This window comes from Anabrus simplex, chromosome 9 (assembly GCF_040414725.1).
Source record: "Anabrus simplex isolate iqAnaSimp1 chromosome 9, ASM4041472v1, whole genome shotgun sequence".
Classification (NCBI taxonomy): domain Eukaryota; kingdom Metazoa; phylum Arthropoda; class Insecta; order Orthoptera; family Tettigoniidae; genus Anabrus; species Anabrus simplex.
This window is the reverse complement of record NC_090273.1, coordinates 5,236,206-5,257,114: the sequence shown is the minus strand read 5'-3', so window position 1 is coordinate 5,257,114 and position 20,909 is coordinate 5,236,206. Positions and strand designations below refer to the sequence as shown.

The 20,909-nt window shown below is 39.1% G+C and overlaps 1 protein-coding gene across 2 annotated transcripts in view; it reads right to left on the bottom strand.

The window, feature by feature from the left end:
- Positions 1–20,909, bottom strand: part of IntS1 (integrator complex subunit 1) — a 480,230-nt gene that overhangs the window by 410,313 nt on the left and 49,008 nt on the right. For both annotated transcript variants that reach the window (XM_067153509.2, XM_067153510.2), the window contains exon 5: positions 6,942–7,195. In XM_067153509.2, coding sequence (XP_067009610.2) covers positions 6,942–7,195 — 254 coding nt within the window. The remainder of the gene's footprint in view (positions 1–6,941; positions 7,196–20,909) is intronic.

The window sequence follows — 20,909 nt, the reverse complement described above, 5'->3', positions numbered from 1 at the left end:
AATCGGACTTTAAACCTTTAATTACATAATCGTCGCACGTCCAAATTTTGTTCACTAATCTGGTTAAAAGGTAAATGGAACTGCAACGTACGTTGCACATGAATGCGCAATTTAAATACGTGTATGGTTTATGGGCAATTTGGCAACACAGTCACGTTTGCGACATGTTGCACAACGTATAAATAAATAATACCGGTATATGTACGACGCATGGCTTACCGGTAGACTATCGGCAGTTTGACAACGTGGTCGCGAGACAGTGTACTATTTATTCACCACCTACATATTATGCTTACCGGTAGGCTATCGGCAGTTTGACAACGTGGTCGCGAGACAGTGTACTATTTATTCACCACCTACATATTATGAGTTCCCATTTGAAATACGTAAGGCTGTAAGTTATCGCTTATCGGCAACGTCGCCAGGAAATACCGGCTAGGTAGGTTGAATGGACCTCGAACCAGCCCTCAGATACAGGTAAAATTCCCTGACTCGGCCGTGAATTGAACCCGAGGCCTCCGTGTAAGAGGCAAGCACGTTACCCCTACACCATGGGGCCGGCTCCTGTGTTATTGCGCACGAAGTGAAATCCAAGACGATAACGCAGATTTCCACGGAATTATTCAGCCGAATTATTTACGATGTCTCAGTTGTCATCGCTAGACTCTTATCTTACTACTACGTCATAAGTGTCCGGGCATGGGATGAAAACTTTTATCCAAGCAGTCAAGATAATTATTATCCAATGCTATTAAAGTTTTATTTTATAAACTTGTCAGTAATGTAATGTAAAATCATCAATAACTGGGAAGAAATATTAACCTAATTACCGTATGTTTAAAAGAAATTGAAAAAAATGAATGTTTGTTACTGACGTCTCAGAATACAGTCAACTACACAGTAGATCTACACCACGCTAGCTAGAGCTCCAGTTTGCGAGCTTTGCGCAAGCGCAGTAGAGTGTCGCAACCAACGAGCTAAACTGATAAATTGTTGCATGCTTCCTTGCTGCCTAACAGTATTGGCTGCTCTGGAATGGACAGATCACAGATGCATTTATTTGTTTCAGATTTACGTGATTACTGTAGACATGTGTGCGTGAGAATTTAAGTTTTTAATTTGTGTTTTGGGTGTTTGCAGAAATAATTTGTTTTAATAGTGAACAATTACGGAAAGTCATTTATATCGCAAAACATTAACGTGTGAAGCATTTATAAGCGATTATGGGTAAATATAGAAACTATTCTGCGGGCTTCAAGCTAAGCGTAATTGCCTTCGCTGAACAGCACGGGAGCAGAGCTGCAAAAAGAAAATTTTCTGTGAGTGAAAAGTTGGTGCGTGACTGGCGGAAAGTAAAAAACAAGTTAAAAAGCACAAACCCTTCTAGACGCGCGTTTAGAGGTCCTAAAACAGGGAAGTTTCCTATAATTGACGAAGAAGTGTTTAGGTACGTCAGCGAAATACAAACAATGGCTGCAGTGTATCATATGAAATGTTACAAATTAAGGGACAGGAGGTAGCGCGCAAACACAACATACCGGCAACTCAGTTTAAGGCAACTCGTGGGTGGATCAAGGGGTTCATGCAACGACACAATCTGTCAGTACGAAGGAGAACAACACTAAGCCAAAAGTTGCCTGCTGATTACACGGACAAGATTGTAAATTATCACCGATTTGTCATACGTTTGCGCAAGGAAACTTCGTACTTGCTTTCTCAAATCGGTAATGCCGATCAGACTCCAATCTTTTTTGATATGCCTCGCAACAGCACTATTGCGCTAAAAGGATCACGGAGTGTATTAATGAAAACCACCGGTAGTGAAAAGTTGCGATGCACGGCAATGCTAGCCATTACAGCTGACGGGAGAAAGTTGCCGCCTTACATCATACACGACAGATAGTCATTAGTGGTGGCCTAACATCTGCTTTGCAGCCACTAGACGTGTGTTAATAAGCCCTTTAAAGACTGCTTACGTCGATTTTACAACGAGTGGATGATGAGCGGCGATCAGCAATTGACGCCCGCCGGAAATATCAGGCGTCCACCCTTGGACTTGTTATGCTCGTGGGATCTTATACCACCTGAACTAGTCTCCAAGAGCTTCAAAAGGACTGGGATTTCGAATGCACTAGACGGTTCCGAAGATGACGCAGTGTGGCAGGGAGACGAAGAATCTGATACTGGTATTAACAGAGGCGAGGACGGCGCACCAGATAGCGAAACCTACGATAGCAACACCGAAGATTTGGAATAAATTGCGTACCGGAAAGTCCGCATTTCACAACAAAGCGATAATTTTTTGCAAGTGTAATATTTTAACTTTAATACTCAAATTAATGACAAATTAACTTAATACGTTCATTTTTATTTTCAGGTTGGAAAAACGTTCGCCGAATTGTTGCGAAAAATTACGAATTTTGTTTTAGACTATTTTAATTATTTTGATGTATAAACGCGAGTATTGCGTGCATCTTAAATTTGTATCAAATACAATTTAGTTATAAATACATTTTTTGAATAATACAAATACTGGTATTAAATATTCATTGTATAATGGTCGCACCCTACAATTTTTTTCGAAAATTTTGGTATAAAAAGTGCGACGATTATGCCGTAAAATACGGTATTAGCAGACATAGCTGGGGAGTTAGATAACTTTCTTCTTTAGCATGCCATTCCTCTGGTTCATAAAGTTTCTGATACTACTGGTACGTAACACATGGGTTCATCATAGCATTAGAACTATTCAATCCCTACTCTGAGGCACTCATTGGAATGAACAGTGTGCATGTTTAATGGAATAGTGGCAGAGGAGTGTTCACGGCAGTCTGCGGCCTGGTCATTCCAGCTCTGGAACTTCTGAGTGTTAGATCAGCACTGTAGTACTGTTAAAAGGAGAACAATAAAACTTTGATACATTAAAAGCAATTATAAAATTAGGATTTCATCCTTATGTTATTGCTTAATTGTTAAAACATAGGACATGTTTTGTTCATATTTTGAACATCTTCAGCTATAAATATTCTTACAAGGTTAAATTGGTAACATTGTTCTAGAACTTACATTTATGGTTTGCCGTTTACAAACTTATCCATAATAAACTTTAAAGAACTTCTTAAATATAAAGCATTTATATATTATGTCGTCTTATTGAAAATAATATGACTATTTGTAGAGTTTGAAACTTTAAACACCTTATTCTAAATACAATGCCATTAGTTGGTCTCTGTATAAATACATTAACAATTTGGTAAATTGCTGAATGTCTTAAAATTATTTGTTGTATACACATTAAAACATTTTGTTACAACTGGCGTTAACTTTTTCACATGTTATACCATATGGAAATTAAATCTTAATGCACTCTCAAAACAGCTGAGTTTAGGCGTGAATATTATTCTTTTCATTCATAAATTGACAAAACTGATGCGCACTGTTGATTATAGGTTATGAATTTTGTCCTACTTTAAATATTTGACGTCAAATTTTTCAAATTCACAAATTTCTTGTAGTCTTAGCCAGTGTAGCGCAATCCTACAGACGTAAGCAAGGACTAAGTCAAATGGTGACAATCAAGCTTTGGTGATGTGCAATTGGTAATTTCATGCAAATTTATGTAAGTAAGTCTGTTGACATATCTGTAACAGGAATTTTTTTTTGTAAGAATATGTTAAATGGTTTAAAAGTTGAAGAAACTAACGTTGAAGGATCAGCACTTACCCCCTTCTACTCCCGCCTGCATTTACGCCAGTGCACTCAGCTGTGTGACGACTGCTTGCGCTCCTCGTGTTGTATGTGTGTCTCCGTATCTGCGGGACATTGGGAAGGGAGGTAATAGAGGGCGGCGTTCTAGCGAATGGCGTGATTCATGGAGGGAAATGTTATTAGTGGTCGTATCTTAATGAATATCGGTATGCAAAGTTGGAGAATAAGTCGCTACAATCTAGGATATAAATAACTGTATTCACGCTGAGTGAAATGGTAGTTTAGGAAGGCCTAAAATTTAATTCTCAAATATTTATGCTATTAGTGGTCGTATCGATAAATAAAAACATAACTACAGTTATATGGTATTAAATTTCTGATCATTTATGTCTTATACTTTGTTACCGTACTGCAACAACAAATACCAAAATTCAGGAATCTATAAGCTGATTTGCTCGGATTGTGGTTTTTCTCACGTTGGCCAAACTGGCAGAAGTTTTATAACTAGATATTTAGAACATGTACATGCTGCTAAACATAACAAATTTTCCGCTATGAGTAATCATACGCAAGAAAAAGGTCACCATTTTACTACAACAGAATAAGATTTAAAAATAATCAGAAAGGTCGATAAAGGAAAATTAATGAATGAGCTGGAGAACATACATATCTACCTAGACAAACACTTCAATAGAGATAAAAAGCTGAACGACGAAATAGAAATCAAAAACCCATTAATAGAACAAATACCAAAGTTAATACAAACATTCAAACTAGACAGCAGCACAAAACTGACAAGCAAACTTTATCCCGAATAATAATAATAGTCAATCTACAAATACACAAACTCCCACCCACACAACTTCTGAACATTGCCCTCCATGAATCACGCCATTCGCTAGAACGCCGCCCTCTGTTGCCTCCCCTCCCAATGCCCCGCAGATACGAAGACATACATACAACACGAGGACCACAAGCAGTCGTCAAAGAGCTGAGTGCACTAGCGTAAATGCAGGCAGGAGTAGAAGGGGTATGTGCTGATCCTTCAACGTTAGTTTCTTCAACTTTTAAACCAATTAACATATTCTTACAAAAAAAAATTCCTGTTACAGATATGTCAACAGACTTACTTACATAAATTTGCATGAAATTACCAATTGCACATCACCAAAGCTTGATTGTCACCATTTGACTTAGTCCTTGCTTACGTCTGTAGGATTGCCCTACACTGGCTAAGACTACAAGAAATTTGTGAATTCGAAAAATTTGACGTCAAATATTTAAAGTAGGACAAAATTCATAACCTATAATCAACAGTGCGCATCAGTTTTGTCATTTTATGAACGAAAAGAATAATATTCACTCCTAAACTCAGCTATTTTGAGAGTGCATTAAGATTTCATTTCATATGGTATAACATGTGAAAAAGTTAACGCCAGTTGTAACAAAATGTTTTAATGTGTATACAACAAATAATTTTAAGACATTCAGCAATTTAACAGATTGTTAATGTATTTATACAGAGACCAACTAATGGCATTGTATTTAGAATAAGGTATTTAAAGTTTCAAACTCTACAAATAGTCATATTATTTTCAATAAGACGACGTAATATATAAACGCTTTATATTTAAGAAGTTCTTTAAAGTTTATTATGGGTAAGTTTGTAAATGGCAAATCATAAGTGTAAGTTCTAGAACAATGTTACCAATTTAACCTTGTAAGAATATTTATAGCTGAAGATGTACAAAATATGAACGAAACATGTCCTATGTTTTAACAATTAAGCAATAACATAAGGATGAGATCCCAATTTTATAATTGCTTTCAATGTATTGAATAGGTGGAAATCAAAGTTTCTCCTTTTAACAGACTTTCAATATGGAAAAAATGAGGATAGTCTCTTGTAATGTACTGTAGTACTATTCGTTAAAAGTAAGAAAATGTGCGGTTTTTCATTTGATCGAGTATTTTATATGATAACATTGCTTTTAATCGCTACATTTGTACTGACTTTTTTGTAATGACCTATATTGACTTCAGTTAGGAAAACCACAAAGTCATTATTCTTAGAATCCTGCAGCAAAGCACGGGTACATCAGCCAGTTTTTATATAGATTTAATACGATGAGAATCGGGACTTTGAATTTACATCATGCTAAGCGGGAAAATATGTTAATGAGGAACACACTAACAAGGTTTCTCTGTATTTTAGGAATCAACAAAGGAAGGTACTCCAAACCAAACCCCATGGCACTACAACCCTTGAAGGGCCTTGGCCTGCCAAGCGACCGCTGCTCAGCCCAAAGGCCTGCAGATTCCGAGGTGTCGTATGGTCAGTACGACGAGTCTTCTCGGCCGTTGTTCTTGGCTTTCTAGACCGGAGCCACTATCTCACCGTCAGACAGCTCCTCATTTCTAATCACGTAGGCCGAGTGACCTCGAACCAGCCCTCAGGTCCAGGTAAAAATCCCTGACCAGGCCGGGAATCGAACCCAGGGCCTCCGGGTAAGAGGCAAGCGCTCATTGCCATCATTATCTGAATGAGCGAAAAGGGTCTTTCACTTATCACATCTTCTGAATTTGGATGCCACACAACCAGCAGCAGTGAGAACTTCATTCCAAACATTGCTGCATCACCTCCAAATGCCCAAGAGTGGTTTACAGACCTTTCCTATCTCTGAAGATCATCTCATTTTTAATCTTCATCCAATTCATTTCGTTGCTTCACTTTAGTCATCTCGTTCACTTTCCCTTTATCTGGTACACTTCACATCTCTCTTTAGCCAGTCTTTTGATGGATCAAAATCATTTCATTCTTGGACTTTCAACCAGTCCTGTATTCCTTAGCACTGTTATTCTTTTCTTGCCTCAGTTCATGCCTTTCCTATTTAAGGTTTGTTTTTTTCTTGAAAACAATAGCTGTAGGATCACTCTCCTGCATGTCTTTAAGTCTGATGTCCATTTGACTTCTAATACCTTACTCAATTTTCTCATTTCTTATTCTGTCTTCATCCATACTCTGCACCACTCCGCAGTCCACAAGAAGGTACAGATTATGTTGTTGTATGGGACTTGTTCAGGTTCAGATCTCTTGCTCCTATCCGTGTTCTCATTGTGCGAGAAATCTAACAGGAATAATTTTATTGGGCTCTAAATGAAAACTTACCTTTGAGAATTCATAGAAAGAGTCAACTGAAGGAAGGAAGTGACTGAAATGGGGAGTCCCTCACCTTGGCTGTACTCTAACGTCCATCTTCTCCTTGGGGTCAGCGGGAGTGCTGACATCAGTGCCTGTGGACAAACCCTCACCTTCCTCATCGGGAGTCATGATAGGAGAGGGACAGGCCGACACTGGCTGCTCGGGCTGCAGCATGGAGCGAGGTGGAGTACGGGTGTTAAGTGCCGTCACAATGTTGTTTACAAAACCAGAGCACTCTTCTTGATCCACCCAGACACGATCTCCGAGAGAGTCTTCCACGTACAGCTGGAACACACCGATATTGAGAACCCCAGTCACAGTGGCTCAGTTCACAAATAGTGAGTGACCACGAGGATCCTGAGCATACAACTCAAAACAATATTGTGAAGAGCACAAAGCCATGATATAACTATAATAAATATGGTGATTTAGGATTGTGACATTTTATAGCATAGGGTGATGAGACTCCATGTGTTACACTACCTCTGCAACCAAAAAACAAGCTTATTACAGACCATCTGTCTGAACGGATGTTCTAATGTTTATTGAGGTACGTGATGCACAGTCGACCTCACTAGCTTGTTTAACATCTATCTCAAAACGGACAGTTCGATCGACCACCACAGTTCGATGACACTGTCTGCTCTTCTTACACACCGAGTAGAAGATAGACAGTGAACTTCTTCATGGACTTGCCAATCTGATTCCTACATTACAGCGGCCAAAGCTGTTCTCACTTTGTGGTCCGGAGTGTTCCGTCGCAATTCTCCCCTAAGACAGAATACTAGCATGTCATATAGTTTTGATATCAAAACAGTCTAGACAACAGCAATAGCTTGTGCTTGGGCAACTGACGGTTCGGATTGATCCGCCAAAATGTTCCAAGTCATTTGTCCATTCAGAGTTTGATGCTAGCACATGCCTTTTCTAAGTTTTATAAAAGTCATTACTATGGCTACTTCACCTATTCATACAGTTTTTCCCATCTTCATCTTTTTAACTACCCACTCCCCCTCAGTACTGTAATATCTGATCCCTTCTCCCTGGATACCTTCTCCATGTGTCTGGTTTCTCACATTCAGCAGCTCACTGAAATATTCTTTCCACCTGTCCATTACATCTTCTGGTTTTGTCAGTATTACTCCTCCTTCATTCTTCACAAATCCTCTGTTCAGAGCTTCTTATCATTCCACATAATATTTTTTTTCCCAGAATTCAAATCTTCCTTTACTTCCTGGATGAATATTTCCCAACTTTTCTTCGGCTACTACTTTTTACAAACTCTTCACTTCTAGGTATCTCGCTCTACTCTCTTCAGTCTTTTGTGTTTTCTATTCCTTCCAAGTTTTCTTCTTTTCCTTTACTTTATCTTTCACTCTAGCATTCCACCATGCTATCTCATTCCCTCTTACTGTTCCTAATGTCTGCCACTTGTTTTCTCTGCACATCTTACAAATGCACTCTTAAAATTAATCCATTCCTGTTCAACACAACTTATCTGTCCTCGGTATCAGTTTTTGTAACTTGAACTTCCTCTTCCTGCAATCTCTACAGCCTAATCTCTCTTGCCAACTTCCAAGTTTGCTATCACTGCTCTATGGTTCCCCTGAAGGCTTCCTGAGACATAACTGTAACATCCGTAAGATCTTTCCAATATTGTTTTTTTTCCACGAATATGTAATCAATCAACGTATTCGTTCTTCTGTCTTCCCATCCACACCTGGTAATCTTCTGGCTATTTTCCTTCCTGTATGTGTTTCCTATTATTAGTTGGTTCCTGTCCGGCTCCATGGCTAAATGGTTAGCGTGCTGACCCTTGGTCACAGGGGTCCCGGGTTCGAATCCCGGCAGGGTCAGGAATTTTAACCATACCTGTTTAATTTCGCTGGCACAGGGGATGGGTATATGTGTCGTCTCCATCATTTCATCCTCGTCACAACGCGCAGGTTGCCTACGGGCGTCAAATAAAAGACCTGCACCTGGCGAGCCGAATTTGTCCTCGGACACTCCCGGCACTAAAAGCCATGCGCCATTTCATTTTTAGTTTGTTCCTGGCAGAAGCACATTCTTGATTCTTGCTGCCATATCGATATGGCCCCAGAATCTCTTCTCTTCCCACATGTGAATCCAGATATACAGTTATAATTACTTTACTTCTATGTATGTCTCCACTTCTTCAAGGAATTGTTCTGTATTCTCTTCTTTATTTCCAGTTTGTGGAACACATACTTGGAACAGATCTCTTGTTCCTGTCACAAACTGCATCACTGTGACCATTCTGTCATTGACCTCCTTCACTTTCTCCACACATTCCAGGACATCCTTTCTAATGATCATTCTTACTCCATTTACTGCATCCTGTTCCCCCTGTTCCATCAATTTTCTTTCCCCTCTTCCACTCCATTACATTTCACTAACACCAAGGACAGCAATGTTCTGCTCTTTCATGAACTCTATGAGCTTCTCAGTCTTGTCTGTCAGGGTTAGAATGTTGACTGCCCAAATTTGGATATACGTGTTACTGGTTGCCCACTTCTCACAGCTCCTGCAGTACCAGAAGAACTGCACGTCACCTGCAGAGACGCCCCAGCATCTTTCAAGGCCGCACCATAATTGCACTCATTTTTAGAATGCTATTACGATGGGTTCACCATACCCAAAGGCATTTTAGAAGTGCTGCCAGCAGGAGATAAGGCCACTCCTAACATGGAGTACAGCCGTCCCTTACCTGGGAAAGATGCTGCTTGTCATTTCCTACACTAAGGGGACCATCGTCCCACCTAACAGAACTCACCCACCCGACAGTCGGCGCGGACTCGACCGATCAGACTTATCATGACCACGTACTCCAGTGAAATGGTAAGGGGCACTGTGGAGGCAAACCACTGTTCATGATGCGGAATCCGGTTCTTGTTGTAATATATATTGGGCTACTTCATATCAGTATTTCAGGTGTTTCATTTCTTTTTCTCTTCTCGAGCTACCCGCCGGACTAGAGCTTTGAGAATATATGAATCTTTGATTTCTTGCAATTTTCTTACATATGTTATAGTATCCCACAGCATATTTTATGTATTTTTTTAAAAAAATCTGGAATAAAACATCTCAAAACATGTTGCTACAGGTCATGTAAGGTCATTCTAATCTTACTGTCAGCAGCAACGTCTCACTTGCTTTGGGGTCAGCATCAAAGTGGAAAGAGTTAAGATTCAGTTTAGGCACTAAAACACTGAATAACCAGGGTGTCCACCAAAAGCAGATTTTGAAATTCCCTGACATTTCCCTGTTTTACAGATATAAAAACCATTTCTTTCCCTGACACAATGGCAAAAAATAAAATTATAAAAGAAGTTTCCAGCTATGACAGTAATATTAAAATACATTATCAAAACTTAACAGTCAAAAATTAATGAGCAATTAATGTGCATATTACATTTCAGATAACAGGTAGGGACCCTCAAATTGGCAGCCCTACGCAGGGAGTTTCGCCCTGCCGAAGTGAGTCCCAGAGCACGCTGACCCGGTGTGTAACATCTGGTAAAGGGTCCCATCTCAGGGTAACGAGAGAAGACCTCAACGGCAGCAAAAGCGGAGAATATGGTTCGGTACGGTGGAGCTGGCGGAGGAGGCAACCCATTCTTCTGGGGGTAGTACAGATGAAACCCACTGCCTTGTGCGATGCGGAGGGATCCTCAAAGGCTAAGGGAGTAAGCCCCAAAAGAAAATTCTCAATTACATTAGGCCTAGCAAGCCAGTAAAAGAGCTTATTTGTAGTTGCCTCGGAATGCACTTATTAACTAAATTAAGACGCCAGCATGAGCAGACTCGTGTCAGGGATGATGGTTTATGGCGTGATGATAGACATGGTCCTGCAAAAATCCTGGAGGAGACTAACATGGATTGGGACCATCAACTTACTCGGTCTCACAGGAAAATGTGAACAACTAGTGGACCTCATGGAAAGGAGGAAATTAATTATACTGGGGCTGAGTGAAGCCATATGGAGAAGGAAAGGAATGAAGAAAATAAGAAAACAATATACACTGTATTGGCTTGTAAATGATAGACGAGGAACGGTGTTGGTTTCATCACGAGTAAAGATCTAGAATGAGGCGCACCAAGCTCAATAGCTGCAGTCGCTAAAGTGCGGCCAGTATCCAGTAATCGGGAGATAGTGGGTTTGAGCCCCACTGTCGGCAGCCCTGAAGATGGTTTTCCGTTTCACACTAGGCAAATGCTGGGGCTGTACCTTAATTAAGGTCATGGCCGCTTCCTTCCACTTCCTAGGCCTTTCCTATCCCATCGTCGCAAGACATATGTGTCGGTGCGACGTTAAGCAAAAAAAAATGAGTCGCTCACATTGAGTGAGACAATAATAAAGGTGACTGTGCATTTAGGGAAAGAAAAACTAACTTTAGTACAGGTGTATGCACCTCAAACTGGATGTTGACAAGAGGATAAGAACCAGTTTCTTGATGATTTGGAAAAGTTACTAGTAAAGAGAGTGTAATCATTATAGGAGATCTGAATGCACAGATTGGGATGGATAGAACAGGATATGAGAACGTAATGCGACCTCATGGATATGGCGGACGAAATATGGAAGGTGAATGTCTCCTTGACTTCTGTATGAGGAATGGGTTGGTTCAAGAAGAGACAGAGCCATAAGGTAACACGATACAGTTGGGATGGACTACAAAAGACTGTAATTGATTATGTCATCTCAGATGAAGAAAGGAGCAGAATGGTAACAGATGTCAGCGAGAGCCTCGACAGTGACCACCGTCCATTAGTAGCGCACCTGAGAAACTTCTATGTGCCAAAAATACAGAACAGGAAAATGCCTAAAATCAAAGTATGGAAACTCCAGAAAACAGATAAGAGAACTGAGTATCAGAACCAGATCAAAACCCTGTTACCAAGAGATGAAAGGAAAAATGGAGAGGGAGAATGAACCAGACTAAGGGACACATTGGTTAAGGAAGCAACTTAAGTTCGGGGAAAGACAAGTATGAAAATAAAGGAGAAGGAAACACCTTGGTGGAATGAAAGAGTGAGAGCAGCAATCAGGGAAAGAAATATCTCGCAGAAAGAAAGGGATCGGGAGAAAAGTAAACCGGATCTTACTAGAGACGAGGCAAAGATCAGAAATCACGAACAATTATACTGAAACAAGAAACTGAATGTTAAAAGAACAGTTACAGAAGAAAAGACCAAAACATTGAATATATTCACTCAGAAACTGGAGGAAGACAGCAGAGGCAATAAGAAACTACTGTATAGTGTTATCAGAGGTAAAAGGAACTTGAAGATGAAAATGAAAATCTGGTTAGGACAGAAAGTGTCATGAGAGAAGTTCTAAAGAACCATTTCAAAAACCTACTGAATAGACCAGTTTAAGAACAAAATACAGAACCGGAAATCCAAGCCTACAATGAGGAACCTCCGATCACCTGGACAGAAACTGAGACAGCCTTAAAATCTATGCCTGAAGGAAAATCTTCAGATGCAGATGAAGTAAATGCGGACATGATAAAGGCAGCAGGCATCCAGGGTATACAATGGCTGCACAGAGTACTAAATGATGTATGGACAAACAACAAAATACCTGTAGATTGCAGCAAGGGCGTTATAATTCTCCGTTTAAGAAAGGCTGCAGACGGAAACCCGCCAACAAAAGAGGAATAACACTGCTGTCTCATGGGCTAAAAATTCTAGAGAAGATCATAGAAAGGAGATTGAGAACCATCATTGAACCACAGTTAGAGGAGGAGCAATATGGATTCAGAAGTAACAGATCAACAATGGATCTAATTTTAGCACCTGCATGCTTATGGAAAAGTATTGGGAGAAAGGCAAGAACCTGGTCATTGTATTCCTGGATACAGAAAAGGCCTATGATAGTGTTGTAAGAGAAGATCTGGGAGTGTCTGAGGAAAAGAAATGTGCCTGAAGGACTGATAAGGAAAATTCAGATGAAGTACGAAGACTGTACTAGCTGTGTACAGATTGGGGAAGGTTGATCATCATGGTTTGAGACCAAGAGTGGAGTTCAGCAAAGAAGTGCACTGTCCCCACTACTGTTCACCACTGTTATGGACAATATAATGAAGAACGTCAAGGAAAATTTAGGTGAACTGAATGCAGTGGCCTTTGCTGATGATATCATGATTTGGGGTGAAACAGAAGAGGAAGTACAGACCAGACTCAACGTATGGAAATCCCAGTTCCAGGAATATAACCTCAACATCAGCCAGACCAAGACAGTGGTGATGGCAGTCAACAGAGAAGGGCGTCCAGCAAGTGTAAAACTAGGAGACCACCAGCTAGAGTGTGTAGGTAGTTTTCCTTACCTTGGAAGTGTAATCTCCAGTGATAATTTGGTCAGAAAGGAAATTACGGAGTGCAAAAGGGATCAGAATTCTACCAACAAGTAAGAACACTTTCATGGGATGACATGATTCCAAAACCAGACAAACTGATGACAATTAACAGCTATTTCATACCAATATTGACCTATGGTATTGAAGCGTGCACCCTCACAAAAAGAAATTCATCAAGACTGTAAGCATCAGAGATGAAATTTCTTAGATCCACCATCCAGAAGACAAAGATGGACAAGTTAAGAAATGAGGAGGTGATGAAGGAAGCCGGAATAAAGACATCCCTATCAGACCAAATCAGCACATCCAGACTACGGTGGTACGGGCAGAATAAATTTGGAAAGACAGGCGGAGGGAAAAAGACCTGCAGGAAGACCGAAAACCTGATGGATGGATATGATCAAAGTTGATCTACTGTCGGATTTTTTATTATGGACACTCGAGTTTAGGCTTTAATTACAAACGAACCAATAGGCCTATTGCAATGCGAGTTATACCAATATTTTCCTTGTTTAATTCTACATTAGCGTATATAAGACACATTGTTTTCGACGTTCATTAATATTTTTTATTTGTGGTTATAATAAATATTGCCCGAGTTTTTGGCTTCTTCTCTAGGAAGCGCTCACTTGGGGATATATACAAGGAAAACTACTTGTCTGATTGTAATGAAATTTTTATATGTTATAACCACATGTATTTTTGGTGTAATACTCAAGTTGCAATTTTTTTGAACCACCCCGAAAAAAGTTCTTATCATTTTTCTAAAGCAACTCTTTCTCAGTCCAGGATAAACGTACAACAGCAAACTTGGGCTTGTTTTTGAAGCACTCAGTCATGGTTATCAGAAACTACAACAACTGTAACCGTACAGTTTGGTACCGAATTTATAAAGAGTAATATTGAAAGGAGGTTTTGTGTACGCCGGACCGTGCGATTAACAGCAGGCCGGGTGGTGAAATCGGGCGCAGTGTTGCCGCGTTCAGTAGTAACCACGCACGCAACGAACACAGCTTTTCGTTTATTTTCAACCTTTAATTTTATTTCCTCTTATAAATTCCACTTCCCATCACCTTTTCTCATAAGGGCTTTGGACCTTCAAAGGCAGGTTTAAAAATAGTTGACTTCCTAATTTAGAAATATCACACTGTACAATTTTTACACGAGTTATTTGCATTATTATTTACATATATTTACAATATTTAATTCTATCAATTTTCTTCGTCTGAAAAATCACTGTGTTCCGATGAATCGGTGCTGCTGTCACTCATGTTGATTATGACTGGCTCGAAATAAGCGACGTTTTCAGACAGTCCATCTTTTTCCCAGTAGTGGTCTTCAATTATCTTAGCGTGTTTAATGCACTTTTTCCAGAGTTCAGGGGTGACGGTACGTAAGGCTTCTCAGCATAAAGCGTTAATTGCTTCCATACCTCTACCATTTTCTAATGTGTTAGCCATATTTGTTTTTGCTATTTATCCTTTTACGTAAGCCCAAATGAGCTCGATTGGATTAAGCTCGCAATGGGCCACTGGTAACCAAACAAGCTGTACATCTGGTCGAAGTCGTTTAGTCAGTTGTTCCAGCTTCTTTACCGGTGTTTGAAACTAAGGCCTGGCAAGGACAATCAGCTCTGATTTCGTTAATTTGTTATAATCGTCAACTCCAGGTGGTAGTGAAATATTCTTTGATGTTATCCAGGTTATAATTTCAGGTTTCAGCCATGATATGTTCGGGTTTTTAGATGAGGGATCGACCATCGTATGATATTGAGCTTGATCTATAACGACAGCTGACCTTTGAGGCAATAAACCCAGGACTTTCGTGAACCATTATTCATAATGATTTGAGTTCATCTCATTGTGGTAATCACCACTGCCTTTCCTGCCTATAAAGCAAAGTCCTGCACCGTCAAGAAATCCTTCTTCACTTCCGATGTGTAAAATTATGATGCGTTTCCCAGCTCCAGACGGTGTTTTGAACCCTCCACGTAATCTATAAATTTGCTGAATGTACCCTCTGTACAGATTATAGTTGTCAAAGTTGTTTTTTAAAGCTTCAACCACGTTTTCTTGCCACCCATATTTCATAGTATGGTTCTGTCCGCACCACGTCTCGTCTGTAAAGAAGATTTTGAAGCCCTGTGCTCTTAAGTCTCTAATTCGTCTAAGGTAGGTATTTCGGGATGCAGCGAGTGTCACAGATTCCATTAGCACTGGTTTCCTGTTTAGTTTTTTGAATCGGAATCCCAAGCTTCGAACTACTTTCAAAAGTGTAGAAATTGACGCATCAGGAAAATCCGGCATATTTTCTAACAGTTTCATGCAGAGGCTTCTAATTGTGGGAAATATCTTTTTCATATGGAAATCGTGCATATTTCTTCATATTGTGCCCATAGTAAAATCATCGAGATGGATTTTCGGACGCCCCGGTCTCACACACTGCTTCTTTCTTGACCTGGATGACGTATTTCCTTCATTCTCCTTTGAAGCGACTCCTACTCTCTTCACTGACGACAGAGATAATCTAAGACAATCTGCCACCTTCTTGTACACAGGGAACCTCCTGTCCCCTACTTTTTCCCCCTCACATTGAAAGAAACAAATTGCACTCAAAATCATTGCAAGTTCACCCTCTGATAACGGCGGTCTCGGAGGCATCTTGAAGTGACGTGGCCAACATGCAGAACATAGGACAACTGAAAATAGCTTGCGGATAAACAAAGGTCATGGGCATTCCGTTGCACAACTGCCCGGGGCGAGTGTACTGCGTTCGTTGTGCGCGTGGTTACTACTGAACGCGGCAACTCTGCACCCGTTTTCACCACCCGGCCTGCTGTTAATCGCACGGTCCGGCGTACACAAAACCTCCTTTCAATATTACTCTTCATAAATTCGGCACCAAACTGCACGGTTACAGTTATTGTAGTTTCTGATAACCATAGTTTCTGATAACCATGACTGAGTGCTTCAAAACAAGCCCAAGTTTGCTGTTGTACGTTTATCCTGGGCTGAGAAAGAGTTGCTTTAGAAAAATGATAAGAACTTTTTTCGGGGTGGTTGAAAAAAATTGTAACTTGAGTATTACACTACAAATATATGTGGTTATAACATATAAAAATTTAATTACCATCAGACTAGTAGTTTTCCTTGTATATATTCCTAAGTGAGCGCTTCCTAGAGAAGAAGCCAAAAACCCGAGCAATATTTAATACAACCACAAATAAAAATTATTTAATGAACGTCGAAAACAATGTGTCTTATATACGCTAATGTAGAATTAAACAAGGAAAATATTGGTATAACTCGCATTGCAATAGGCCTATTGGTTCGTTTGTAATTAAAGCCTAAACTCGAGTGTCCATAATAAAAAATCCGACAGTAGTTACCAGGGGATGGACAGTGAATGATGTTCTCCATGACAAGTTATATATGCACAGGAAGAAGTGGAAGAGGCTCATTAACAATACCCAGGAAACTGAACTGTACAATGATGATTAAATTTCAAAACTTGGTAGGTGAATTTAGTCTATTTAAATTCACTCTAAGATTTTTAAAAATTGATTACCGTTACTGCTTCTGCGAAGAAATGTCTTCATCTATAGCCCACAATGACTGTCGAGCTTGTGCCATCACCCCCCGCTTCTTTTCTTCTAATTCATTCAGCAACAAAGCAGCCTTTCCCTTAGTTGTTTTTGCAAAGAATCTTCTACTTCCAATGCTTCACGTTTCTCCTTTAGATATTGAACATACAAAGCATGAGCATTCCTTGCAGCATGGAGCATGTTATTAATGGAGACCTTTTCAATTCCACCAAGTTTTGAAATAGCATCATATATTCTTCTTTGTGCTACATGGGATTCTTGTACCATGTTCTCTATTACAATTTCTTTATTAAGAGAAAAGCCGCATTCAAGTGAAGCATTTCCATGAAACAATATTAGTATAATTTTGAGAAATGAAGCCAACTTTTCTGTTTTCAAATTTACTGTTAGCAAAACAGTGCAGAGCAAAAAGTGATCTAACCTCTCGTCTTTAGAAGACGAAGAATTCACTACTTCTCTGAAAGTATCATTCTCACAAACAGAGGTGAACTCCCCTTATATATGATCGGCTTCATTACCCGAGTTCCGTTTGTTTTCAACAAAGGCATTTAAAGCTATCATTAGCCGTTTGCTGCTTAGAGGTTGCTTGGCTACACTTGGATCCAATTCCTTTAGGCAGTTTATATGCCAGCGACCATTCCTCTTAGACAATCTGTGCAAAATACTGATATATCTCTATCATTTAATCCAGGAGTGCCACGAAATGCTGCTCTAGCAGCACAACCTATGTCAATTTTGGATGCAGGCAGAAGATTTTCTTTACTGTCTAAATTAATTTTGAGGACATTTTCTGAAGACTGCAGTGACTCAGACTTAACAAACCTAGTCATGACAATGTTTATTGTTGCAATCAGAGATTCATTGGAAGATCTGTCTAAAACTGTTTTAGGAATGGTTCCAAATCTCCAACAAGTGATAAAAATGAAAACTTGGCCTTAAGAAGTTTATCTTTAAGTGAAGTTGATACTATTTAAAATCTGTTACAGTTTGGGATTTTCTTGTCTCTGTTCCTTCCACATATTTGTCAACATTAGGTAGAAGCCATCTTATAGCACAATATTTCAAAGGAAATACATTGGAACCTGAATGATGTGTATAATCAGCACGTCTTGCAGGAACGTAGCAAAACAAGAAGTGAAGAGCAAAAAGAAACTCTCAATATTCCACTAGGTTTCTTTTACTGCCATTTTAAATGAATTGTGCACAATATGAAAGCCACAATATCCCGTGTTCACCAAAATAGGAGCAACTCGATCATCATTTAATAAATTACCGATGTCCTAGAGGAACTTTTTATTAACATTTGGACCATTCATTGAAATTTGTAAGAGTTCATTTTAGATTGAGTCCTTGCAGTGCTCGCAAAAAAACCATTTAACAAATCTGAAGAGGTAGAATGACCAAGAAACACAGAATCAAAATAAGATGTGCATACTTCATTTGTTAATGGTTATGAATTTCATGTTTTTGGTCCGTATTGAACTGAGAATAATATATAAGTAATAATAATAACAACGTAAACGTTTCCACCTTTTCAATACTAAAATATATTCACAAAATTATAAATTACACGGTACTAGTTTCGACCCATCTAGGGGTCATCATCAGCCGTATTGGAGCAAAGATCATTTTTGGCGAAATCCTAAGAAAATGTTATTTTAAAGAATAACAAGTGAAATGAGATGTTATTATGGTAATAGTTAATAATACAAGGAATATACATACTAAGAGGTTTTTAACAAAGAATAAAGTATAAATGGGGTGTTGTAAAAATTATAATCATGGAAATCAGTAAGTTCTTGTATTGAAATGAAATATGGCTTAGGAAGAGGGCTTAAGGTGGGGCTGAAGGGTGCGGGAGAAAGTGTAATTGTCTTGGAAAAGTACCTTTGATTAAATTTAGGATTGAGTTTAGGTTGGCTGCATTATTGTTTCTGAGGAAAGTGATAAATAGATCGAAGAGTATGTTGGGTTTCTCTGAGATTTCATTGAGATTGTGACTGGCATTAAAGTATTGGTCTAGGTGTATGTAGTAATTTTCCATTAAGTTGAGTAATGGGCCCTTGTTTGCTAATACGAGGATGTCCATGTCTTGTTCAATATTGGTGAAATTATGGTTATAATCTTGCATGTGTTGGCCGATGGCTGAAAACCTGTTGTATTTTATTGCGTTAGTGTGCTCGTGGTATCTGATAATGAAGTTTCTCCCGGTTTGCCCGATGTAGGTTCTTTTACAGGTGGTACATTTGATCCTATAAACTCCTGATTTTAAAAAACTGCTGGTCTTGTTGATGTGTGAAGTATTGTATTAGCAAACAAGGGCCCTTTACTCAACATAATGGAAAATTACTACATACACCTAGACCAATACTTTAATGCCAGTCACAATCTCAATGAAATCTCAGAGAAACCCAACATACTCTTCGATCTATTTATCACTTTCCTCAATAATGCAGCCAACCTAAACTCAATCCTAAATTTAATCAAAGGTACTTTTCCAAGACAATTACACTTTCTCCCGCACCCTTCAGCCCCACCTTAAGCCCTCTTCCTAAGCCATATTTCATTTCAATTCAAGAACTTACTGATTTCCATGATTATAATTTTTACAACACCCCATTTATACTTTATTCTTTGTTAAAAACCTCTTAGTATGTATATTCCTTGTATTATTAACTATTACCATAATAACATCTCATTTCACTTGTTATTCTTTAAAATAACATTTTCTTAGGATTTCGCCAAAAATGATCTTTCCTCCAATACGGCTGATGATGACCCCTAGATGGGTCGAAACTAGTACCGTGTAATTTATAATTTTGTGAATATATTTTAGTATTGAAAAGGTGGAAACGTTTACGTTGTTATTATTATTACTTATATATTACTTCATTCGTATCAGGATTGAAACAATGAACTACAAGATCCATTTGGCCCATCTGAGAAACATTATTCAGTGATTGGTCAAAACCAATGGTGAAATGTGTGCACATACTACACATCACAAGAACTTGTTTATGAAAATAGGGAGCCAAACCATGAGTGATTGTACATGCAACTTTTGTTCTATGCAGTTGAACTTTCGAAGCTATTTCAGAATCTGGAAACAAGCGTACACTAGCTTCACTGCCACGTGAAGAATGGTGTTGTATGACAGTATGCATGCACCATATAATCTCAGCTTTGGTTACTTGCTCTCCTGAAAGATAATTATGTACACATCTCATTTCTGGTGAAACTTCTTTAATGGAAGAGGAAGAAGAAGAAGAAACAGTGGAGTCATATGAGATAGAGTTCGTTGTGGTAACTGTGGCAGGCAGAGAACAATTTGTGTTTGCGGCCAGGGTATATTATCTACTGAGTTTAATTATTTTGTTACTTCACTATTCGAATGTTCTTTTTTTAAATAACTTGAAAGGGATGACGAGAACTAGCTGAACTTGTACTAGTGGCAGGCTTCCCATGTGACTCTTTAATGCCTGCTTCCCCATGTTGCTAACAGAAAATCATGCTTTACATATTATGCAATATGCTGAAAATTTATCCTGAGCCATGGGTTTCCACCATGTTCTGAAAGTATCATAAAGCAGCCACCTTTCATTTAATGAAGTTTTCCTTGGCTTTGATGAAGACATTGTTAGCTGAAAAAAGAAGTAAGACAAGGATATGGTAAAAATCTTTGAATAGTCCTATACTTCGCACAGCTTTCTTCTAAATTGACAGTTCGTAAAATGTGAGCCTGTCACCCAGCGGCCCCAGGTTCGATTCCCGGCCGGGTCAGGGGTTTTTAATTGTAAATGATTAATATCCCTGGCCTGGGGACTGGATGTTTGTGTTGTCCTTAACGTTCCTTTCCTCACATTCAACACTTCCTCCATTCCAATTACACACAGGTTCATATCACATGTTGCAAGTAGGGGCAAAAGATCTCTATAGGTCGACGCCCCAAACGAATATTAAAAAAGCCTTATCTATGCTGCCAGCACTCTACTGCTTCGATAACAGCTGATGC